Source organism: Crassostrea angulata, chromosome 1, assembly GCF_025612915.1.
Source record: "Crassostrea angulata isolate pt1a10 chromosome 1, ASM2561291v2, whole genome shotgun sequence".
Taxonomy (NCBI): Eukaryota; Metazoa; Mollusca; class Bivalvia; order Ostreida; family Ostreidae; genus Magallana; species Magallana angulata.
This window is the reverse complement of record NC_069111.1, coordinates 56,896,992-56,922,858: the sequence shown is the minus strand read 5'-3', so window position 1 is coordinate 56,922,858 and position 25,867 is coordinate 56,896,992. Positions and strand designations below refer to the sequence as shown.

The 25,867-nt window shown below is 34.6% G+C and overlaps 2 protein-coding genes across 2 annotated transcripts; both read left to right on the top strand.

Moving 5' to 3' along the window:
* The first annotated feature begins 2,029 nt into the window (after positions 1-2,029).
* Positions 2,030-13,797, top strand: LOC128168258 (uncharacterized). The gene is made up of 7 exons (XM_052834489.1): positions 2,030-2,150; positions 7,411-7,657; positions 7,801-7,917; positions 8,029-8,674; positions 10,717-10,882; positions 11,056-11,456; positions 11,575-13,797. Exons 1-7 carry the CDS (start codon positions 2,101-2,103, stop codon positions 12,198-12,200), a joined length of 2,253 nt encoding a protein of 750 aa, XP_052690449.1. The 5' UTR covers positions 2,030-2,100; the 3' UTR covers positions 12,201-13,797.
* Positions 13,798-18,191: 4,394 nt separating this feature from the next.
* On the top strand, positions 18,192-24,670 carry LOC128191467 (uncharacterized). The gene is made up of 7 exons (XM_052863550.1): positions 18,192-18,282; positions 21,542-21,788; positions 21,935-22,051; positions 22,143-22,788; positions 22,993-23,158; positions 23,381-23,781; positions 23,891-24,670. Exons 1-7 carry the CDS (start codon positions 18,233-18,235, stop codon positions 24,538-24,540), a joined length of 2,277 nt encoding a protein of 758 aa, XP_052719510.1. The 5' UTR covers positions 18,192-18,232; the 3' UTR covers positions 24,541-24,670.
* Positions 24,671-25,867: the final 1,197 nt, after the last annotated feature.

Here is a 25,867-nt window from a genome sequence, read left to right as displayed (position 1 = left end):
CTTGTATGCTTTTAATACATCATCTAATCTATCATGAGAAAGTACTTTTCTGCTGATTTGAGATTTCAAGGTGTAGTTAGTTACCTAAAAGAATTTTAATTTGCATGAAAGGCGAACATTCCTTAGGAGTAAAATCCTAGAAAAATATAGTTATTATGAAATCACCTTTCAATTAATTAAAACTAATTAGAGAATTTATCTTAAATAAGTCATAATTTGTTGAATGTTTTAGTTAATATTACGAAATTGCTTTGTCATAATAACGAAAAAAAATCTTTATAATTATAATCAATATCTCTCTGCATAATTGCATGCAAGAGATAACTATCGTGTCACCTATATTGCAAGTGGAACAGATGACTTCGTGGTCATATGCGATAGGCCAGTAACTGCAAAGTTGCTGGTTCAAACCCCGCTTTGGTCACTTGATATTGTGTGGTGTGCAATTAAACAAGGCACTTTATCTTTTGTCTTCACCCAGCTGAAAATGGGTACCGGTTTACACTGAGAGTTAACCTGAAATAAACTGATGTGTCAATGACTCATTCGCTTAGCATCACGGAAACGGGGGATAAGCACAGGCCTGTTGTGCCTTTATGACACGCAGAAGGATTTAACTTTAACTTGACCTTCTGAAATGTTCAACTGTCGTCGCTGAGGTTTTGTATTAGAGGTGGTAGAGAAGATTAGTCTGTTGGGTATCAGACTGGGTTGTTTTCCAGTCATCAACTGCTCATGCTGAACACGACTCATCAAAAGGAATTGTCCGCCATGTGTCTATTTCCTTTAAGTATACATTTACCCTACAGAATCCGCAGACTTCTAAACAAGAATCATTTTATTGAGAACGTCTCAGCCGTATGGAGGTTCATCTAATATCGCCGTGTTACTGGTCACAATGAAATTAACAAATTTTACTCATGTATTAAATAATCAAATCTACGGGTCGGTGCATTATTTACAAACTGAAAAGAAAATAAACCTAGAAATAAACACATAATATTTGTATGCGTAACTTACATACGTAAACATGTAAATCCGTACGTATCATGAAAATCATAATGTAATGAAAGGGGCATGGTCACGATTTTAGGCAAAAAATATTTTACGATTTTATTTTTAATAATGCTTCAATAATGCATTTTTAAAAGGCCACCAAAATTTTAATTTCGTTCGCTCAGTTATAAGAGAGTAACAGAGCATCATAATTCTTTGCTTTGTAAACAAAGCTTTTGTTTGCATTTTGAATGTTGAAGTGAAAATTCCAGTTTCATACCTAAAATGAATATGTTAAAAGTTAGGAACTGTTCATTTATAATTAAAATAAATAAAAAAATAGACAAATCAGCATGAAAATGATTTTTAAGGGTAAATTGAACCTATGTAAACAAAAAAGGGCATGAGCCTTGTTTACGTGACAAAGAATGGTAAGCTCTGTATCTTGCTTATAACTTAGCGACTGATTCTTAAATTCCATTTGATCATTAAAAGTGCATTCCTAAAGCATTGTAAAGAAAAAAAACAGTAAAACAGAATTAGACCAAAATCGTAACCATGTCCCTTTAAATCTCGTACACTTTTTTATCCTCACTGACACATTTCGTAAGTGATGAGTAAGAACATACCACAACCCGGTATGTCAACACGTTCTTGGGGAATTTCTAAAGGCTGCTATTATAAGATGTTTAGAATGATAGAAATCTCCTTTAAATTGAGTGTATGTTTCATGTACTTACTGAGTTCCGTTGACACAATCACATATTGAAATATCTTTATAATTACTGGGCCACTGTGTCAATTCAGCTAAAATTGGACGACCAAAGAAGCATAGGTTATATTTTGTTTTGACGGAGTTATTCGCCTTGTCAATATGCTTTAAAAATCTCTACACTCATCACCCGACGGGCAGTCTAAAAAAATCGCACATTAATTTGCCAGTTGTCGTGAACAAATATATGTATGCTTTTATTTTAAACAGCCAATGAAATTGTATGTCACATTAAGGTCAGCATAAACATTAGTAGATGTGTCTCTATTCAGAGTTTCAACGTATCACTATATACCGAAAGTACTAAGAAAGCCAAAGAAGAAGCTACTGCTATGAACGGGTCGTGTAAGGTGGAGCTGGGCTATCCTACGGAGAGTTCACGGTGAGTGTACACAAGGTCATTTATAATATGTATCACAATTGTTTATTAAAACTGTCGTATTCAATTTGAATCGTGGGGTTTTATGATCTCATTAATTATATTTATGTAAAGATGTCTCGATTGTCAACACATCGCCTATCAGATCCGCCTCAAACGTTGAACTTGATCAATGTCTACAAACTACATTTTACTACAGAAAAAATCCAAATATTTTAGCTTTTTTAGGTTAAACACTTCCGTTGTCTTTATACGGAGCTTGTCATCTAAAGGAGGTAAATTAAAACTAAAAATGGCCACGGCTATATCGCCCTCTAACGGTTGTAGACGTTTAATGGATATTATTGTTTTTCGATTGCCTTAAGGAGGTTTGCACCTGAAATAATAGTAATGTCAATCATCCGAAAACCTCTAGAATATAAAGATGGGGACCTAAAATGTTTTATTTTCAGTATTTAAAGTATTTATAGTTTGAACTATTATTTAGTTATGATTTTTATACAGTATGAAGTTGAACACATGTAGTGACTATAAAAGTAAAATCTAAGCGAAACTTCTTGCTTTACTGGTGGCTTCAAAGCCAGTACATAATGAACACAACAACATATGTTACAAAATTTTGGAGTAATCAAATTATAACGCAAATTAGAAAAAAATTATAGTAATTTCATCTTTCCAGAACTTTGCATACAGATAAACATACATTTAATGTCTCATTTAAAAGTAAAACAAGTAGGGGTCACATATCAAAAAACAATTAAGATATAGCATTAAATAAGCTAATTTTAGCCCAAAGTTGGAGTTAATTTTTTCTTAACTTCTTTGAAATATATGCTAAATATGCTAAAATATATCCATAGAAATCTCAAAATATTGTTTAATTGTTTTTTTTAACATCATGAACATATCGTTATACACAAACCATCTAGATGTTCTAGATGCTATATGGCTAAATAACAGTATTCTTAAACTAGTTAGTTATGAAAATTGTTCATTTCCTTCTTGAAAACCTTCCGCCATAAAAAATATAGTCACTTTTTAAACTCTGTAAAAATTATATTGTTTGAAAACAATTTTGTTCAATGTAGTTTATTTGGCATTGTTAAAAAATATATATATACTACTAACATTAATATGTGATGCGGAAGTTTCAGACTAGAGGTGACCCAAAATGGCTACCCAAAACCTAAGGAGTGAACCTCTTTAAGTACTAAGTCAAGAATCTATGTTTCTATTTTGATTATTCATTCATATGTTTTCAAAAATTTGAAATAAGACTTAATTCATGTCCAATATATATATATATATCTTTTTCAATGTTGTCGTCATCGCCATGTATACAATATTGATACATAACAACATAATATAGATTCTGAATCGATTTTACATTGTTGCCATTGTCAATATATCGCGATGTCGAGAACAAGAAAGAAGGCGCACAATGTAGACATAATGTCGAGTCGATGTTGGTCAATATTGCGATGTAAACAATATCGACGATGTGAACAGGACATAGGGGTAAGCTGCAAAGAAATTTTATTTCAAATCATCAAAAAGTGCTGACGAAAGGGAATAGTATAAAAGGCAAAAAAGCGTCGTGGTGACTAGTATTGTCGTGGACTGCTGAGTTTTTTATTTACATTTGATTCACACAGTGTCGTCTTTGTTGTTGTGTTTCGTCTTTAAATGTTTAAATTGTGTCCTTTTATTTAGTCGATGGAGTTTTGAAACTCGTTGAACTTGAACAGAAAAAAACTAGGGTAAATAGGTTTTCTGATATATAAAACAGCGACTAGCACATGTCTTTAACTGTACAGAGTAGTATTCGTGTCTATTTTTCCTCTCTTAAATGTATACAGATCACCCATTCTGGCTGGATAGGCAAATGCAAATTTAAAATGAGAATACAAATTCACTATCAAACATATTCGTTATAGTTTTTCAGATTGAACAGAGAAAAAATTATGAAAGAATGAAAATGTGATAAAGTATTTTATTTATAAATCTGCTTATTTTGGTAGTCATTTTTTAACTTCCATTTTTCTCCATGTAAGCTCTATCTAAAGTTTAACCTACAATTATAGGGAAGTAGAACCTGTCATCGAAACATTAGATAAAATGTATTCATCATCAATATATTTGAATGAATATATTGGTTGCATTAGTGATACATGTTATAAAACTTTACTCAGCGTTATAAACGAAGAAATACATGAACGTCTCGAGTTCAACGTGTCTAAATTACTACTGTTTGCTGTGTTGATACCCTTAATGGTGGTTTTATTTTCAGGTAAAAAATTTACATAATTTTTCAGAGTGTTTTTTTTTTTTTTGTTTTTTTTTGGGGGGGGGGGGGCTTTATTATTTACATAAGTCGTAATTTAGCGAAGTTTTTTAGCAGAGGAGCTATGTTAAATATCGGCTTTAACACATTTAATTGATACGAAAATATTACATCTTTAAATATTTTTAATACACGTTTAAGGTGCCCTAATGTCGCGAGTAGAATGAAATAAAAACACCGTTATTCCAATGTCAAAAGTAGCTTTATGCACAGTAAATTTAGTTTTAGTTGTAGTGCTTTTTCGGTGAGTAGTGGTGGTTTTTTTTTTTTTGGGGGGGGGGGGAGGGGGGGTGTTTGTTAGGTTTTATTTTGCTTTATCTTTATCTATATTTTTTTTTGTTATTTTTTTTTAATGTTTTGTTTATCAAATTTGTTTGCTTTGTTGTTCTGAATTTGACCAATTCTTAATGTACATGTCGTTAAATTAGATCATGAAACTAAACCGGTAAGACATATTACTTATTCATATTACCTCATGTTTGCCTCTACTTTTCTGTTGAGTTCATTTGAAAGACACCTTGTGTATGTGAGAATACAGATATCCATGACAACTTCTTTGTTGCTGTTCCGACTGTCCGTGATTAATAAACCTCCAATTTATTAAACCTTTTCAGCCAAATTCATTATATTGCACTTTTAATACACTGTAAAGGAAAAAGCACATATTGATGATTTGATGTAAAAAAAAAAAAAAAAGTTCAGATGGTCTGAGAATTTTACATGATTTTATGAAGATCATCGCTTTATTTAAGAAATGTATCACTAAATAGTCCTAGGGATAAAAGTATTATGTATATTTCTGACTGAATACAGATTTCTTAAGGTGATTTATGATTGTTGATTTTGACATTTTTTTTTCCATTGGTCAGTTATTTTGCAAAATGATATAGTTTGGTAAAATATGAATTAACATCAATTGCTTCATTTAGATCATTTAATTATTTACCTACTAAAAGCTTCCATTCATTTTATTATCCTCTTCATGCATTTCAGCAGATAAGCAGTAGTAAACTCTCTCCATCCACTCGTGTTGTTGGGGATCCTGGTGATGTTATTATCCATCCACTCGAGTTGTTGGGGATCCTGGTCATGTTATTCTCCATCCACTCGAGTTGTTGGGTATCCTGGTGATGTTATTTTCTATCCACTATAGTGTTGTTGGGAATCCTGGTGATGTTATTTTCCATCCACTCGAGTTGTTGGGGATCCTGGTCATGTTATTCTCCACCCCACGCGTGTTGTTGGAAATCCTGGTGATGTTATTTTCCATCCACTATAGTGTTGTTGGGGATCCTGGTGATGTTATTTTCCATCCACTCGAGTTGTTGGGGATCCTGGTGATGTTATTTTCAATACACTATAGTGTTGTTGGGAATCCTGGTGATGTTATTTTCCATCCACTTGAGTTGTTGGGGATCCTGGTCATGTTATTCTCCACCCACGCGTATTGTTGGGAATCCTGGTGATGTTATTTTCCATCCACTATAGTGTAGTTGGGAATCCTGGTGATGTTATTCTCGATCCACTCGTGTTGTTGGGGATCCTGGTCATGTTATTTCCATCCACTCGAGTTGTTGGGTATCCTGGTGATGTTATTCTCCATCCACTCGTGTTGTTGGGGATCCTGGTCATGTTATTCTCCATCCACTCATGTTGTTGGGGATCCTGGTCATGTTATTCTCCACCCACGCGTGTTGCTGGGGATCATGGTGATGTTATTCTCCATCCACTCGAGTTGTTGGGTATCCTGTGATGTTATTTTCCATCCACTATAGTGTTGTTGGGAATCCTGGTGATGTTATTCTCCATCTACTCGTGTTGTTGGGGATCCTGGTCATGTTATTCTCCACCCACGCGTGTTGCTGGGGATCATGGTGATGTTATTTTCCATCCACTACAGTGTTGTTGGGAATCCTGGTGATGTTATTCTCCATCCACTCGTGTTGTTGGGGATCCTGGTGGTGTTATTCTCACTTCACTCGTGTTGTTGGGGATCTTGGTGATGATATTCCAGTTGTATCACGTACTCTTCATCTCTATTTTGATGTTCTTTCTCCACATGCCATTTGGTATTCCTTTTATTTCCCGGGTGGGGTCCATTTCATTCATCTTACGTGATGTTTTCGTTGTTTAGTATTGACACGTGGCTAAAGTACCCCCATCTTCTCTCTTTTTTTACAGTGTTGATATCAGCTGTTCCTGTTCCATCTGCTTCTTCTTTATTTTTATCCGGTCTTGCAACTTAATTTCCAATAGCCGTTTCACACATCTTTTATTCGAATCCACATAGTCTGCTCCCTAATTTTTTATTTAATCTCCACCTCTCTTCAATATTTAGAAGCACAGATCTTTCAATGCTTTCGACAGCTTGATCTATTTTTCTTTATTTCCAGATGTTAAGTTTTTTGAAAGCTGATGCTGCTTTGCCAATCCTGATGTTAATCTTTCTCTATTGTCACTATTCTTGTTGGTGACACTTCCAAGGTAGTTAAAAGTTTCGATTTCTTCTAGTTTCTTGTACTTTATATTTAATTTGTTAATCCTCATAATCATCAATTTATTGTGGTCGATCTTAAGCCAAAATTTGTCTCCTTCAGAATCTACCTTTTCAGTTTTTTTCTTGCGTGTGCGTTTGGGTATGGCTAAACAAACTAACATCATCTGCAGAGTCGATGTTGAGTCGAGGCAGAAGTAAAGGTCATATCTATTCTTTGCATTCCTCTGTACCTTCCCCATCAAACAGTCAACTCCAAATTATTTATAATTTCAGCATATACATAACCTAACGACTTTATTTCAAGTTATAGAATCAGCATTAATTTATATTTTCAGACAACATTAGCACGTACACTATCTAACAGTACATTATATGAATCCATTTGGTGTGAGAGTATCAACAATGATATATTTTGCTTCCAGACAATCATCGGGATCAATATCCACTCTAGATGCCACCCTGTATATAGTGGTCGGGTTCGGTGGACTCTCCATCATCGTAGCATTGATCCACAATGCCATCCACCGTTACGTCTTCAAGGACCAGCACCGACTGGACACGGTGTTTGACGCGGGAGGACGGGTCACCACGAGCCTCACCGCTGTCACGGTCGCCTCCCAGGTTCTCTGGCCGATGGACCTCGTGCAGACATCCGTCATCGCAACTATTGTAATGCTTGTCATTTAATTCAGACATATCAATAAAAAGAAATGATTTATGGTGATGCATATCATTTATTATATCAACAATATGTTAGGATAAAACTTATACAGCCAGTTTATTATTTTAATTTATTGTTTTTTTACCTGCAGTCTGGGGCTGGTACTATCTACTACTACGTAATCGGCCTAGCAATGATAATAGCAGTGTTCCCGTGCCTGACGTTAAGTTTCAAGACTAAAGCTCCTGGAGCCAAAACATACCCCCAGGTAAAGAAAGATTTCATAATTTGTTTATTATTAAATTAATAATTAATTATTTCTGTGGGAAAAATCTATTATTCAGACATATAATCAGCAAATGTTTACATGTATTTCTAGGCAATTTATGCACGCTTTGGGAAATCTGCTCACATTGTCTACTGCTGTATAGCTATAGCCACCAACATCATCACTTTGACCGCCATGATAATGACCGGATATTACGTACTAGAGGGTGTAGTTCCAGGAATTTCAAAAGAGTTGTCGGTCATAATTCTGATCTCCTTGTTTGGTTCCTATTGTTACATAGGCGGACTGGGGGCAGCTTTCTACATCTCTTACTTCAACACTTGCCTTATGTTTATCGGACTTACTGTATATATGTGGCAATTTCTTTTCCCAGCAGAAGATCTTCCAGACAAAATCAAAAACTTAACTGACATCAATATATTACATGAATCTGTGACATGTGTGCAGGGACCCTCAACAAACGCTGCTAGTTCCCTTCTGACATTTCGGACAGTCTCTGGTGTGATTTATGGTGTCGTGGCATTCTTCATGGTCCTTGCTTTAAACTGTTGTGACCAGGCAATGTGGCAGAGTAGAATAGCGGCCAAACCGGAACAGGGTGTCATCGGGTTCTTCATAGCCTCGTTTTTATATTTCTCCATCCCAAATGCTTTGGCCCTACCAACCTTTCTTTCATACCTATCAATGAGTTACCAAAATGGTTCATATCTTTTAACGGAATTAGATATGAATAACGGTAAGTCAATGAACTAGTTGTGGTTTATTGTTTTTAATGATTATTATAAGTATTATTATCATTATTTTACCCTCCAAACCGTATTGTATAAATGCAGCAAAATTTTTATATTATTTCTTTCGCACTTTCTTACTCACTTACATTAACCTAATTGGATATGACTGCATAAAATTTTTATTTAAAAAAAGAGAAACTTTAAAAGTCACAAAAACTAATAATAGTTATAATTCCAAAAACCAAACATCTGGATAGAAAAGGAAAAAATAAGAAAATTGCATGTATATATCAAAAGACCTCACTACAGTCACACAATTAAATGTCGCTTCTTCATTTCTACTCTTCAATCATATGTTTTTTATTTTAAATTTGAAAAGAGTAGATAAGTCAGTCTATAAATTTAAATCGACAGAAAAATAGATACCCAATTAGTTACATATCGTTATGATTTAACTGATTTGAACATGTTTTTGATCTTATCAAAACTATTTTTGCTTTGTAGCTATTTAACCAAGGAATTTTTGAAACAATAGTCTAAAGTATCCAAAGCTGTAAATAGTAAAGATGTGCAATCAAGAACTAGAGATGTGTCAGCTGCACAGCATTTTATAACATGTTCCTTGTCAAGTATCACAATGCCCTTTATATCATTGTTTTCCCTTATTAAAAATGATATAATCTCAGCACAAAGAAGAAATAAATAAGGTGACCGACAGGGTCTTCTTACCTGCATCCTCTCTCAATAGAAAGTTGGTTTGACCAAAACCCAATCTCTAAAACTTAGTTTGAATTGTTTTTGCATGTCATTTTGTCTAAGAAATGGTAATTCTCTACCTTACATTTTTTGTAAACAACTATAAGACTCGAGCTTTGTTTCCATAAAAACATTTCTTACCTCTGTATCTCGTTTGTAACTTGACTTTAACATTATATATTTTGGTCAATTATTTAAAATGCACCAGTTGACCATTTTATAGATAAAAAATAAAAAAAAATTTTTTTTATCTTAAATCGTGTCCAAGTCCCAAGTATTGAATTTTAGTTCTGCACTAACAACAGAATGAAAAAATCAAACCAGGTCAAATTGAGTAATATTCTACAAAATTAGCCTTTTATTAAGGTTCAAATTTTAAAATAGTCCAAAAGATGTAGGTCATCTGTGACTTTTGATATTCTTTCTCTTGCTTTTGCGTTGTTAACTGTATAGTCATTCGTTGTATCAATAAAATAATTCAGTGCAAGATTAAAATCTCCAAGTTTATAAGATTTCTGTCATATTCCGAAAATGTTTCATGCATATTCTCATAAAAAATCGGGATTATCAGAGTTTGGATCATAAATCATAAGAGTTACCTTATTATCTGCTGTAGTTAGGTCTAATACAATCAAGTTTCTCCGTCGTCGTTTTACTTCATAAACTTTTATGAAAATTGTTGTTAAAATTAGATACCTCTTGAATTTGATCTGTAAGAGTTACTTAGGCATTTATTACCCGACCTGGCTATAACATATCGTTCGAATTTGAGAATAAATGTGTATTTTGAAATCACATAATAAAGTAACATTCTGATTATTAAACATTTAGAACCCATTGGCGTCTTGATAAAGTAGCTATCCCCTAACAATTTACGGTAGCTATTTTTAAAGAGTCAATCATTTCCAAGTTTAGAGGTTAAGAGGCAAATTAAATCAAACCGAATTATCAACACTTTAAATACAGTTTACACATTCACTAACCAATACAAGATGCATCCAGAAACTGCATAATTTAATTGTTAAGATAAACCACTTTCGGTCAATCTCGCATGCCTTCCTTGCGCGTAAACAAACACTAATCATTGAACCCTAATGTCAAACTGAATGTGAGAGAACGGTTCTTGATGACTTTGACCTTCGTTTCAATGTCGCGAAATTTGGTTATCACAGCCCTTGGGCCGTCCCGTCTCCTCCAGGAACAATAATTTTACCGTTTTTGTAAGAAATTCTGAAGAATAACATCGTTTGCTTATTTTCCAGTGTTGTTCAATCAATCTAATCTTTTACAGGGTTTATCACGACAATGGTAATGGATAAAGTTCTTGGAGCATCCGGGTCCTATCTCCTTCTGATGATCGTTTTTATGGCGCTGATGGCCACCGGATCAGGAGAAATCATGGCCATATCTTCCATCCTTGTTTACGATATTTACAAAACTTACATTGGTCCCTTTAGGTTATTGACAGTGCATTGTAAAGATTTATATTTTAAGATAAATAAACATGTCTCTACTCTCGGTGGTATCATAACATATACAATACTTTTTGACACTTTTTTGCAAAGCTTGTCATATTTATTTGCCGTAAACAAGATATAAATACTAGACTTAAATGTATTTTATTTTTTAGAGAAAATCTGGAACCCTCAATATGTCCTCTATGTGGACACAAGAAAAATCCAGAAGAAGACGACAACATTATCACCTGCAAATGCATTCACTCGTCGGAATGTTCTAAATGTGCAGATGACATAGAGTTGTCCTTAACAGGTCAATTAAGCCATCAGATTCAGTACATGTGTCCTACTCATGGCAAATATCGACATTACGAGGACATGTTGAAACAGTACAAAAGTCGGAGCATTATGTGGATCGCCCTAGCTCTACTTCCATACGGTATCATTCTATGTTACCTAAATCTCAACTTGACATGGGTTTTCTTTGTCTTCGAGACGCTGTTAACTCCGTTTATCACTCCTCTTGTTTTGGCGTTCACGTGGGCAAAATGTACATCTAAAGGTTTGATATCGGGTGAGTGAATGTTAACGCTTATTGTTATAAAACTTAATACAAATTCTCAATTGCATTGATAACAATATGCTCAACAAATTGCACAGCAAGTAAGATGCATACGTTATACTTTAATCAGGTGCAATCTTCGGACTGCTGGCTTCTATTGTTGGTCTGCTTGTTGTGGCGGAATTGGCTTATGACGAAGGACTGGGAGACTTTTTCACGACAACTTCCTCTGACTACAGTCTCCTGGCGGCTTGTATTGCAGGAATTATGGTTAGCACCATCGTTACCGTTACAGTGTCCCTAGCAACACATAACATACAAAGTAATGTTGATGAGCAAAGAGAATGGACAAAGATGATCCTGATCGACAATCCCATCAACTCTTGGAAGAACCTGTTCACAGAAGAGCTCGGGGAACTTCCAGAGGAAAGAAACGTCACTGTCGGCCAAATGGAGTTAATTTTCCAAAAAGCTCGCAAAATGGCGTATATCTGCGCTGCCGTCTGCGCATTGATTCAGATTGTCTTGGTTCCAGGAGTAATTCTTTCATTCGAAGAATGGACAGTGGACCAACTGTATAATTGGATGTTGTTCCTGTTTGTCGCTCTCGTCATTGGTACGTTGTATGCTGTCTTTGCACCTCCCATCGAAGAAATCATCAAAATTATCCGTTACAGACAAAATGAAAAGAAGAAGAGTCCATACGATCTTGCTCAAAAGACGCACAATAATGACAATATATGTTCACATCTGTGATGCGTGGCTTCTGAATACTTCATTCTCTACATTCCAGATTTGTTTCTTTGCATTATATTTTTTATTTCAAATGATTGACTACGATCTCTAAATCCTTTTGTTTCTTACGATGAATGTTTCACGTTATTATGCGTAACACTTATGAAGATTGTATAGGAGGTTTTAACAAATGGGCAACGTGTTTTAATTTTTTAATATGCTGTTTAGGTCACCGAGTTAATCAGGTTACCTTTTGCCATTGGTCTTTATCCGTCGTTGTGGTTCGTGTGTCGTCCATTAAATATTCTACATTTTAACATCGTTTTGAAAACCACAAGACCAATTGTGGCCATTTTTAGTTTGAAGTATCTCTAGAATAAGAGGAATACTATTTTTCAAAATTATTTTCTACTCTCATACAGAGTCAAAAAATGAACAACTGCATGGTGATGGTGTCCCTTAAGCCTTCGTCTAAAAACGTGACATTCATAACCCCTGTATCAGGGGTTCAGGCTCTTAGGTGGGCAAAAAAGCCTTGTAGTAAAAATGTATTAAGTTTTTAAAAGAATCATTCTTCCAACTATTTCAACTCATGTTGAAAAATAAATTAAAAGCATGGATATAATATAAACAAAGTCTTTTACCAACATTGAGAAATTCATGGTTCCTGTGTATTCATGTCTTTGGCGGGGAAAATTAAATATAATAAGAATGAATTAAATCTTAGAGAATTCTTCTCCTCCCCTCCCATTTAAATTTAAGAAAAAAAATGCATGGGGCCCCTTTTTAAAAAACTCATTATTCCTCAGTCAGGGGTTCAGGCCCTAGCGTGGTACTAATATGGCAATATAGTAAAATTTTATCTGATATTACAAAATCTTTTGTTATGATGTTCATGAAACCATCTAAAAGATCTTTTCACAGTGGTGGGATATATGCTTTATCTATAAACTAGACATTGACCTGTGCGTGCACGGGTTGGCATTGCATATTATGTCGGGCATTTACGAAATAAATACATCAAAATTGCACACCATGTTAACATTCAGAACTCTCGGAATTTTTCATATTGTACGCACTGAGTTAGAGTTATCTTCCATATTTTCTTTCATGAATAGGATATATAGCAAATTTTTAATGAAAATTTACACCTTTTTGTATTATCGTTTTTAAGTTTATCCATGCAAATGTGACATTATGGAAACATAAACTAAAGAGCATCCCGTGATTTAGGGTGAATGTAATGCGCATGCGCAAGATTGTAAAATCCGAAAAATTTAGACGATTTCCGGATTTTTTAAAGGAATTTTCGTTGATTATTAATTAGAGAAGCCTGATTGAGAAAAAATAAAAACAAATTGGTAATTTCCAAGTACCAATGATGAGAACAACATAAAAAACAAAAGACTATACTTCCGATTTCTCGGTATTAAAGCCCAAAAATTTGAGTGTACGAGGGTCAATCAAAAAATACGAAAAAGACTTTTGTCATAGCTATGTTACTTAACGTCATATCATTACTAAATTTGGTAAACATAATTTAGCAATAGTTTCAAACAATTTGCAAGAAAAAAAGTTAATAAAATCCTTTTATTTCTAAGAATGATTTAGAATCTAATCCTGCAAAAATGAGGTCACGGCGCACAGTCAATATTTGTGTAATGTCAACAATAAACAATTTAATGTTGAAAGTAATATCTCTATAAATTCAGAGTTCTTGAAATCTTTCGGTCCTGTCGGCAAGACCGATAAAAATAACCAAGGACCGATTACTTGAGGTTGCCTGTCAGTCCAAATGACCGGTAGATATGGACAGAGTAACTTGCGAAAATATAACTAATTTTCATACTCACTGAGGAGATCCGAACGCATACGATAAATCTAGAGCAGTTTTTCGCGGTTTTTCTCGCTCTCTCTAGACTTTATTATACATTTTCGGAACACCTCAGTAATTATTACTTCCGTTGCTTTCGATAAGTTTGGCGAGTATTTCGTACATATTGATACGGTGTGTTTATAATGCAGCTAACAGATGTAGTCAGACAATAGGAATAAGTCTTTCAATCATTTTCCAACCTAGATGTCGTCAGAAATCATGGGAGAAATTGGAGAACTTGTTTTAAACATAGCGTGAACTGAGGGCCCCCTATAAATCCAAGATGGCGAGTGTTGTCTCGTTACGTTTTTTCAATGTACATTGCATACACCGAAACAGGGTTTTCAGTGAATGTTTTTATTGCAATACACAGAAATACACACAAAAATCCCAATGTAATCATTTATACATTTTTTCGGGAAATAAGAACTCCGCTATCTGACAACCGAGCCCTAGTTACATATGAGATGTGCAGAAAGAGAACGAGAAAGAGAACAAGAAGAAAGTTGATAATGAGAGAGGGAAGGAAATAAAAATAATTGATGACGTGATAAATAAGAATGTTGTCAGGAGCCAGAATGTGAAAATTAGGAGAAATCAGAATAATTAAGGTAAAAATGAGAGAAACTATAAGGCAAATATACTTGTAGTTTTTCATCTTTCTATTGAAAATGTTTGGACTGATAGAAATCAGTCTGGACTGACAAACTTCTGATGGTTGTCAGTCCAAATGACTGACAGCGGAAAAAAGATTTCAAGAACTCTGTAAATTGGGCTTAAAACCAAATAATATTGAAACCTCAAATTAAGTATAGTCATGGTATTCTATGTACCAAATAATGACGGGATATATTGTTTATTGTCTAACAGATATTAGTAACTAAAGACAGATAGTCCTCTTTAGAATTGACTGAAAACATCGACGTCGCCGGACGGTACGGCGCAACAAGAAGTACATACAGAATGGATTTAACTCAGGAAAAAGCCGATACAAGCTGTGAAAATGCTCAATGGTACTAAAATAAGTCAACAATTATTTGCAAGTTTGCGTTAAACTGTAATAAATTTTGTGGGGGTGGTGGTTATTGTACTTTGAATATAATCAGTCCGAAAGAGTACAATATCTGTAAATATTTGGTCATAAAATAAGTAATGTCAAACGACGTTCAGGGTTATCTTTACTGTAAACTAAGAGATACAAGGTTAGAAAATGAAAACTTTGAAGAACTAACTTATGATTCTCGACAAATGTGTGCAAATAAGATGTTAAGTGGTTCAGTGCCATTTTAAATTGTAAGAAAAAGGCACAAGACACTAAGCGTGATATAAAGAAGGGGTAAATCTATAAACTGTGCGTGTTTAATCTTGACGTCATGTTTTGATCGTTACCGTGCGCCGTGGTGACAAAACATGTTGTTTTTAAAAAGGGGTAACAAAAATACCGTTTCATAAAATGGACTAAAACTTTGCATATCAGTAACAGAAGTGTTGCTGCACAGATTAATCTGTTTAGTATGACTTACATGAAAAATATATGATAGATAGCCACATTGTCTTCGTATTTTTTTATTGACCCTCGTATTATTTTAATGTAGTAGTAAAGATCTTGTGTTCATGAAGGCCCAGCGAAAAAATTTGAAATTTATGACCCCTGCGTCAGGAGGTCGGGTCTTTGAATTGTCCAATATGGCCACATAGTTAAAGTGTATTGATATTTAAAAGGGTTACGGTTATCACAACACAGGGCATGCGGGGGATGCAGTAAACTGAATGCATGTTTATGAAATTCATATAGCCTTCTACCACAAATGTGAAATTAAACGCCCTAATTCCTCGCTCTTTACTAGGATTCAATGAGGCTATAAATGCTAAACATGAGACTGTCTGACAAGTCAGTCTTAGGTCTCTGGTACTCGGGTGACCATCAAGGTCTGTATGCCTCTTGTTTTGTTATTGTTATTATTATATTTTACATATTTTGTATACATTTTTATTACATCCAGAACTGCACATAATCAAGATCAAGTTTTAAATAAAATCATCTTTCAAAAAATGATACAAAACAATATTTAACAAGGGCAGCGTTAAGCGGAGCATCCCCTCGCGACATGAGTTATTGTGTGGGGATGCATTATTTAGGAATATATAGTTATGTAAATGTAAATGAGAAGACCACATTCTACTAACCCTCCATTACTTCAAAAACTACGTTTTCTTCACGGGCCCTGGAAGTTATTGTAAATATATTGCATATGCATGTATAAAAAAGTAAGGGTAGGACACTCTTTTTGGGGTGAAATCGAATTCATGTAATTATTTTGTACATGATATCCTTTTAAATTTAAATTAAAGTATATTAAATCAACATTTTTGCAATTTCATAATGTATATTGTGTACGTTAAATCTAAACTGTACATGCAGAGTTTGATAAAAGGAGATGTATAGCCACCATTCTTTTCTTTTAAAGATTTTTCTGGTTAGATGGTTTTCACATCCGGTCTGATATTCTATTCATTTGGTTTCAAATATGTCACTTTGTTTAAAGTAGAAATGTTTATATGTATTTTGTATATGTTCTCTTTTGATAGCGCTTCATGCCAGTCAAGGCACAACTAAAAAGTGACCCAAACACTTTTCATATGACAATGCGATTGCAATATTGTTTAATTTTTTAGAAAAAAAAAGTTGTGTAAAAAAAGAATGTTCAGAAAGTTTATTTGAATATTTTTTTTAAATTAAATTTCAAAATGTGGTTTGACTCTTGCTAAAACCAACCGCAAACACTCCCATGAATCCAAAGCTTACGTGTGAATTTGACGAAACTGCTGCATTAGGTGATTTGTTAGATATGTAATGTGTATTGTGCGGTATTTTTAACTTCACACCCCTATATTTGCTTCCTGATTTGATTCTTTAGAATAACGAGAACGTTAAATTCTGAATGAACGTTTTCGTGACGTCACAATGATAACCGCGTGCGCTTATCGCTTGATGGTTGCAACAATGTAAACGTAAATTCATGGTTTTATTAATGATTCTGGACGGTTTGTTACTCTCAGACGTTAACATATATAAATTAAACAAAAAACAGCAATATTAAAAAGTTCACCAGAATATGAACATGATTGGTACATGATCAAATCTTCTGAAAAGTCCTTTTGGCTTCACAGGATTTGATCACGTGACCAACCAAGTTCATATCCAAGTAAACTTTTTGAAGTATTCTCTGCGGCTTAAAGTACATAATTTTGCCCCTGAATCAATATCTGAACTGTGTCACGGTACGCTGATTTAGGTAGACCTCTAGGGCACTGACTGATGGCTGAGTCAAGCGTTACAACGATTGGATAAGAACTTTAAACTTAAAAAAATGAAAGGGGCTAGATCTGGAGATTATGGGAGTTTGGCTTTGTCTTTTTCCGACTTCAAAGCTAAGATGTATGTGATGGCATTAACATAAAGTAAACTAAGCCTAAATTCTGACAGCGTCGTTTAGGATTATATTTTTGGAGTTTGCATAGTATATCATCTCGGTAATGCACTATGGCACTGAAATTTGCACTGCCATACTATAACATGATAATAACCTTTTTGTGTTTATGACTCTTTTGGCTACTACATGCCTTCTACCGTGTCTAGTTAGCCAAATTTTGTTCTAGATGGTTCTTACTGCTTCGAAACAGTTAACCCATGTTTTGTCCGCAGTAACAATATATGCAATTTTTTTAATTGAATTCGGAAAACATTTTAGTAATTGCTTAGCGGTTTTTACTCGTTACCGTTTTAATTTAAGTCAATATCTTTTTTTTGCAGATCCGTATTTGATTAAATCTTTGTCTTTGGTTGTCACCGTGAAAATTTTGTTAAGCGCAGTCGCTATGGCACCTTCGTGTCATCGATATCGTACCATGGCGTCATCGCTTTGCCGTATCATCGCGTTTATTGCATTGTATTGTTTTGCCCTCGCATCATCGTCACCACGCTATCTTATCATCGCTCCATCGCTATAGCATCATCGATGCAAACATGAACCACATGACTCTATCCGGATTCCATACATTTTAAAGTCAAATAAATTGTGTCCTACCATTATTTGCATAACTATGTGTCTCCATTCGAGTTCTGCATACCAATCTTACCGAGGATCCTCAAAGAAGCAACTGTTCAGAAAGTGGTATGAACGAATCATGCAAAGTGAAGCTAGGCTATCCCACGGACAGCGTACGGTGAGTGCACATTAACAAACTGGTTCATTAAAACCGTTTCATGTGGCTCATGATCCTTTTTTCAGTTTATACAATTATTTTTACATTTGCAAATACGGTTCCTTATATGAAAAATTACAACTTTAGAGAAAACGTTCAATTCTGTAAATTTACATTTCCAAATATATTTCCAAATATATAAACCTATAGAATAGCTAGAAAAGTTCAATTCTGTATAAACTTTTCCATGACGTCACATTGATTAACGCTTATCATTTGACGGTTAGATAATTGTGAAAATGAGAACATGGGAATTTTAATAAATCTGAAAGATTGACCGGGATATGAATTTGGTTGGTACGTGATTAAATCTTCTGAGAGGCTCTTCGTGCTTTACAGGATATGATCACGTAACCAACCAAGTTCATATCCAAGTGAACTCTTTGACATGTTGTTTATATCTTGTTTAAAACAAGACAGTTCCATGTATTATTAATAATCTATCTGAAGTTTTGTTTACAATCGATGCATAATGTGCGAGTTAAATAAACACAATTAATCGGGACAGGAACCGAAATGGTTTTCTTTCTGAACATACCCATGATACATTTGCGTTGATTTGATTGGTTGGTTTGGTGGGGTTTTTTTTTTGGTTTTTGGTTTGTTTGGGGTTTTTTTTTTGGGGGGGGGGTGTTTTTGTTTGTTTTGTTTTTTGGTTTTTGTTGTTGTTGTTGTTTTAGTAATTCAATAAAGAAATAATTTCTTTTTACTTTGAATATTTCTAACTTTGAAAGGAAATCGATTCTGCTGGCGTATAAAGGTGAATGTCTATAACTTTCTAAGATAACTGGCTTGTTTGAAAAATGATTTCATACTGTAATGACCGAAAAATCCGACAAGCAGCTTTAGCAATCGGTTTATATTTTGGTTGGGATTATGATGTGGTGGCACTAAATGATTTGAAATAGGATTTATTAAATATTTTTTCTCCATCAAAGTTGGTTTAAATATTTTCGAAAGCTGCAAATGAAATGCTGTTCCTAATAATGTATACATGTACTGTTTTTTTCATTTAAAACTTTTCTGTTGCACGAAAGACAATCAATATAAAAAAAAAACACACAAAAATACACAGTCTCTATATTTTGGAATTTAGACATCAAATGAAAAAAAATTCCCTCTAAACAAATTTGTCAAAAAGTAATTATTGTATTTTTAAAAAATGCTAACTTTTGAAGCCAATTTTAAATTGTTATTACATAAATTGCGTGCATTTGCCAAACAGAGACATCATCAACAGAAATTCATCTACCCGCAACACTGTAAGTTTACTACAGGTTGCCTTCATATCTAATTTAAAACGTTCAATTGTTCGGAACGTTCTAAACAGTTATTTTCTAGTGGCGCAGGCGTCTATTAAATAAAACGGCATAATGCAAATTAAGCTGACTATCTTTAGCGTAACGAATTGATAAACAGGTGTATTAAACTCTCCCGATTCAAATCAATATTCATGGACGCAACCCTACGGTGAAAAGTCAGTAGAGTCGACGTCTAAAGGACCTAATTTTAAAACAAGTTCATCATAAAATTATGGAATCCGGAGAGGGCCATGTAGTTTACTATCGCATCGATCATTGCACTATCGATTTTGCATCGATATGCGATGGTGCGATGACGATGAAGCAATAGTTCAATGGCGATGAAGCGATAGTTCGATAACGCGAAACTCATGATAAAAGATGATAATAAGATGGCGCGACAATGCAATGACGATGGTGCAATGGCACAATTAAGCGATTGCGCGATGACGCGATGGTATGAAAGCGATAACGTGGTGGTGATATAGCGATGAGGCTATGGCGCGACAGCGATGACGCGATGGTGCGACAGCGATGATGTGTTGCTGTATTGTTTCATCGTTAATTTTTTATATCACGCGCCAACGTTCTGTCGACTTTCTTTATAAGGATAACATTCCCAGCAGTCATTACACTTTATAAGGTTTGATCCATGGGATTATATAGATCCTTATCCGGAATCCAAAACACTTTTTCTTCAAAAAATAGATGAGAAACTCATTATATATTTCATTTTTGTTGGTATTTGATAGTTTAAGATAATTTTAATTAACCTCAAAATGTTTCTGTAAATTTCTTTTTTTTTTTTTGCCAAATGGCCTAAAACCCATAACAAACAGGCATTTTGAGAGTAGTGCATGAGCAAAACACGTCCCCTACCGGTTTGTGGAAATTGTGAAAACAATGCACTGTTATGCAGAATATCGAACCCGAACATTAAAAAATTTGAATATAAAAAATTATTTTTCTCGAAAATATGTCAACCAGACGCTACAAAAGTGTAAACTTGATCTGTAGTTTGAGATTTTGAAGCTGTTCAGCAAATTTCATATAATTTTTCAAACGCATAAAGAAAAAAAGTTTGGAAAAATGAAGTGGGACAGACAGACAGACAGACGGACGGACAGACAGACGGACTGACGGACGCAGAGGAAAGCTATAGTCCCCTCCGGTGAAAACCGGTAGGGGACTAATAAGTAGACAATAAAAAATTTACATCGATACTATTTATGACGGATACAGATATCACCAGATATTAGAACTTTGGGAAATAAAATATTGTAAAATTATTTATACTGATTACTATCCAGAAAAAAATCATATACTTGAAAGATAAATTCAGTTACAAATTGTTAAATAATTCACTTTTATCACAGGTACATGGATGTAAAATTCTGAATAACCATTTAAATGTCGCATTGTGATAAACAATTTTGCTGCAAGGTTCCTATCTGATTCAAAACAAAGTTGTATTGTGCCGATACATATTCTGCTACCGTCACCAACATTTTTAATACTCCTCTTAAGTAGAAAAAATCTACATTATACATATCTTTTCTTTCTTTCAATATAAAAAAAAAAGATTTCAGTCACATTATTTTTCAAAAAGAAAAATAATGTAACCATACACCTTTTTTCTGTCTATATAATAGAAATGAGTATTAGATATAAGATTTCTCATTCCATTTACCTACGTACACGGATTAGAAGAAAAGAATGAAACCACAGTGTGTTTCAAAAAAGTTGGTATGACTACTGCATCCCTTTAAATATATAGATAGTTTCTTTTGAAGAGTTATAGACAGTACTGCATGATAACAAGAGGATAATTTCACTTCAGCATGTACATTATTTAACAATAAACATGTATGGGAATCAAATTCGTGCCAAATTAACGGCAATGATATTGTTTGTTCCAGGCAATCATCGGGATCGATATCCACCCTAGATGCCACCCTGTTTATAGTGGTCGGGTTCGGTGGACTTTCCATCATCGTAGCATTGATCCACAATGCCATCCACCGTTATGTCTTCAAGGACCAGCACCGACTGGACACTGTTTTTGACGCGGGAGGACGGGTCACTACGAGCCTCACCGCTGTCACGGTCGCCTCCCAGGTTCTCTGGCCTGTGGACCTCGTGCAGACATCCGTCATCGCAACTATTGTAATGCTCGAGGTTTTTTTTTACCTCAGAAATAAACTACTTTACGAAATTAAACATTAAGTTATCCATCACAATGATTGCTTGAAACCGTAGATTCCAATTTATCATCTTACTGCTGAAGTTTAACGATCTTCCTTGTTCTTTAGTCTGGGGCTGGTACTATCTACTACTACGTGATTGGCCTAGCAATGATAATAGCAGTGTTTCCATGTCTGACGCTAAGTTTCAAGACTAAAGCTCCTGGTGCTAAGACATACCCTCAGGCAATGCAACTTTTTTCATTATTTGGTTGATTTAAAAGGAAAACAAAACAATTGGTGACACTTCTTATTATCATTTACTTGTAATTTGTAGGCAATTTTAGCACGCTTTGGGAAATCTGCACACATTGTTTACTGCTGTATAGCTATGGCCACCAACATCATCACTTTGACAGCCATGATAATGACCGGATATTACGTACTAGAGGGTGTAGTTCCAGGAATTTCAAAAGAGTTGTCGGTCATAATTCTGATTTCCTTGTTTGGCTCGTATTGTTACATAGGCGGACTGGGGGCAGCTTTCTACATCTCCTACTTCAACACTTGTCTGATGTTCATCGCGCTTACCGTATATTTGTGGCATTTCCTTTTCCCAGCAGAAGATCTTTCGGACTCCGTTAGAAATTTAACAAACATCAATATATTATATGAAACTGTAAAATGTGTGCAGGGACCCTCAACAAACGCTGCTAGCTCCCTTCTGACATTTCGGACAGTCTCTGGCATGGTTTATGGTATCGTAGCATTCTTCATGGTCCTTGCTTTGAACTGCTGTGATCAGGCAATGTGGCAGAGTAGAATAGCGGCTAAACCTGAACAGGGTGTCATCGGGTTCTTCATAGCCTCGTTTTTATATTTCTCCATCCCAAATGCTTTGGCCCTACCAACCTTTCTTTCATACCTATCAATGAGTTACCAAAATGGTTCATATCTTTTATCGGAATTAGATATGAATAACGGTAAGTCAATGAACTGGTTGCGATTCTTTGTTAAAAATACTTTGAATGTTGCAGACGTTAAAAAACATGTATAAAATAAATCCACATTCAAAATCCAGTTGGTTTATTACTTTTTTCACATGAAACAATATATACCGGCATTATCTGTCAATTTCCGTTTTTCAATGCATTTCAATAAATCCAAAACACGTTACACTCTTCCAGGATTCATCACAACTATTGTGATGGAAAAAGTCCTTGGAGCATCCGGGTCCTATCTCCTTCTGATGATCGTTTTCATGGCGCTGATGGCTACCGGATCAGGAGAAGTCATGGCCATATCTTCCATCCTTGTCTACGATATTTACAAAACCTACATTGGTCCTTTCAGGTTATTGACAGTGTATTGTTAACATTTCCATTTCAAAATAAATAAACACGTTTCTACTCTCGGTGGTATCATAACATTTGCAATACTTAAAACTTCCAGTAATAAACATACTTGTCTTTATTTACTGTGGTAGCATAGCATACGCACTACTTGTTTTAAACAATAATGATGCAAAACTAGACTTCTTAGATATAACTAACTGTAATATATCTTCTATTTCAGAGAAAATCTGGAACCCTCAACCTGTCCGTTATGTGGAAACAAGAAAAATTCAGAAGGAGAAGAGAAGGTTATTGCATGCAAATGCATTCACTCATCGGTGTGCAATGAATGCAACGACGACATAGAGTTGTCCTTAACAGGGCTATTAAGCCATCAGATTCAGTACACGTGTCCTACTCATGGCAAATATCGACATTACGAGGACATGTTGAAACAGTACAAAAGTCGGAGCATTATGTGGATCGCCCTAGCTCTACTTCCATACGGTATCATTCTATGTTACCTAAATCTCAACTTGACATGGGTTTTCTTTGTTTTCGAAACGTTGTTAACTCCTTTCATTACTCCTCTCGTTTTGGCGTTCACGTGGGCAAAATGTACATCCAAAGGGTTGATATCGGGTGAGTAAATGTTGAAGCTTATTGGTAAAAATAAATGTATTGCCCGAACTGCATTTATATCAAGATGCTTAACACATTAAACAGAATTTATGAATAATACTTTTATCAGGTGCCATCTTCGGACTGTTGGCTTCTATTGTTGGTCTGCTAGTTGTGGCGGAATTGGCCTATGACGAAGGACTAGGAGACTTTTTCACGACAACTTCCTCTGACTACAGTCTCCTGGCGGCTTGTATTGCAGGAATTATGGTTAGCACCATCGTTACTGTTACAGTGTCCCTAGCAACACATAACATACAAAGTAATGTTGATGAGCAAAGAGAATGGACAAAGATGATCCTGATCGACAATCCCATCAACTCTTGGAAGAACCTGTTCACAGAAGAGCTCGGGGAACTTCCAGAGGAAAGAAATGTCACTGTAGGCGACATGGAGTTGATTTTCCAGAGAGCTCGCAAAATGTCATATATATGCGCTGTCGTCTGTGTCTTGATTCAAGTTGTCTTGGTTCCAGGAGTAATGCTTTCATTCGAAGAGTGGACAGCGGACCAGTTGTATTATTGGATGTTGTTCCTGTTTATCGTTCTTGTCATCGGTACGTTGTACGCTGTCTTTGCGCCTCCAATTGAAGAGATCATCAAAATTATCCGTTACAGACAAAATGAAAAGAAACAGGGTTCACTTGATATTCCTAAAAAGATGAACAACAATGGTGGAGTCCAAGATGTACGTTTACACTTGTTACGTGATACTTCTTGAAGCTGTATATAACAGTTTATAAAATGTGATGATTAAATACTTTCTTTACATGTGATTCTTACTAATGTTATTTAATGTGCTACAATTTAAGATTAATCGGATCTCAACAAGGGTCACAATAAAAAAGAGAAACAGATAAAACTTGTCTTTTTGCATCGTGACCGCTATGGATTTAAAAGATGTCTTTGGGATCCATGTTTCTAGATGCAAAATAATCATTTTAAAAACTTTGAAACTGCTATGTAAAAAAAGCTAAGATATATACGGGATATTTCAAGGATTGATTCCATTTGGTAATCTACATGTACCGTTTTTTTTTTCAATTCTTAAGAAGTTCAAATTTTTTTAACTTAAGATATTGGGCGCACAAGATTGCAAGTTTGCAGGAACCATCGACACGAATCAATTGGGATCTAAATGTCTATAACCTCGAAACGATATGTGCATATTTGAAAAAAAAATTATTACTCAACCTATATTGTGTTGAGAGTTAAAGTAAAAGTGTATTATGGCTATTGAATAAAACTCACAAGTTTTCTAAAATGAGCAATGTGGGGTAAACCGATAAATAGAAAGATTAGAAATGTTAAAATGTATATATTTTAAATTAAGCTTCGCGGATTATAAAGCGTAAACTGTCCCAACCCAGGTTATACTCGTATAACTTGGATAGACATTGAGTTCTTTTCTTAAATAAAGCATTTTAAGTACCCCAACCGAAAAGTAGGATGTTAATAATAATGTATTGAATCTGCTACGAATGATAAGATCTGATTTGAACAAATATTAATCATGAAATTAAAATATAAAATCACAATTACAATTAGAAGAAACGTTTATGGTAACCTAATAACAAAACTATATGATAAACGTGATTATTTTAATTTTTCATCGTCAACTTCCCTTACTTATGTAGTAATATACCACAATCACCTGCTTATTAGGTTTATGTCTCTCAGCTTATTCGCTATGCAAAAGCGTGCCCTACCTGCGAACAATTTCTTACACGAGGAAAACTTCTCACAAACAAGTTGTTAGGACAAGAATATCAAGAACCTCGATTTTTACAATGACCTTGTCAGCAAGTACAATGTTTATTAAGACACCATTTTAATTATTTCTTTCAAAAATTGCAGCCAGTTTACAGTAATTCAGTCTATTTAATTATTATGTTAAAAATTGAATAACAATGTCATTCCCTCATGGAATCTAAACCATGGTTTGTTCTGTGATTAAAGAGAGTTGACGGTTTGTTATTATCATTTTTTCATAATTTAAATAAATTTAAGCAGATATAGAATGCATTAATTACATTGTAAAGGAATAT

Coding starts and splice junctions, on each gene's coding strand:
- LOC128168258 (XM_052834489.1), top strand. CDS start 2,101: ATGAACGGGTCGTGTAAGGTGGAGCTGGGCTATCCTACGGAGAGTTCA. Junction 7,658..7,800: donor CATCCGTCATCGCAACTATT/GTAATGCTTGTC, acceptor TTTTACCTGCAG/TCTGGGGCTGGTACTATCTA. Junction 7,918..8,028: donor GAGCCAAAACATACCCCCAG/GTAAAGAAAGAT, acceptor ATGTATTTCTAG/GCAATTTATGCACGCTTTGG.
- LOC128191467 (XM_052863550.1), top strand. CDS start 18,233: ATGAACGAATCATGCAAAGTGAAGCTAGGCTATCCCACGGACAGCGTA. Junction 22,052..22,142: donor GTGCTAAGACATACCCTCAG/GCAATGCAACTT, acceptor TGTAATTTGTAG/GCAATTTTAGCACGCTTTGG. Junction 22,789..22,992: donor GGAATTAGATATGAATAACG/GTAAGTCAATGA, acceptor ACACTCTTCCAG/GATTCATCACAACTATTGTG.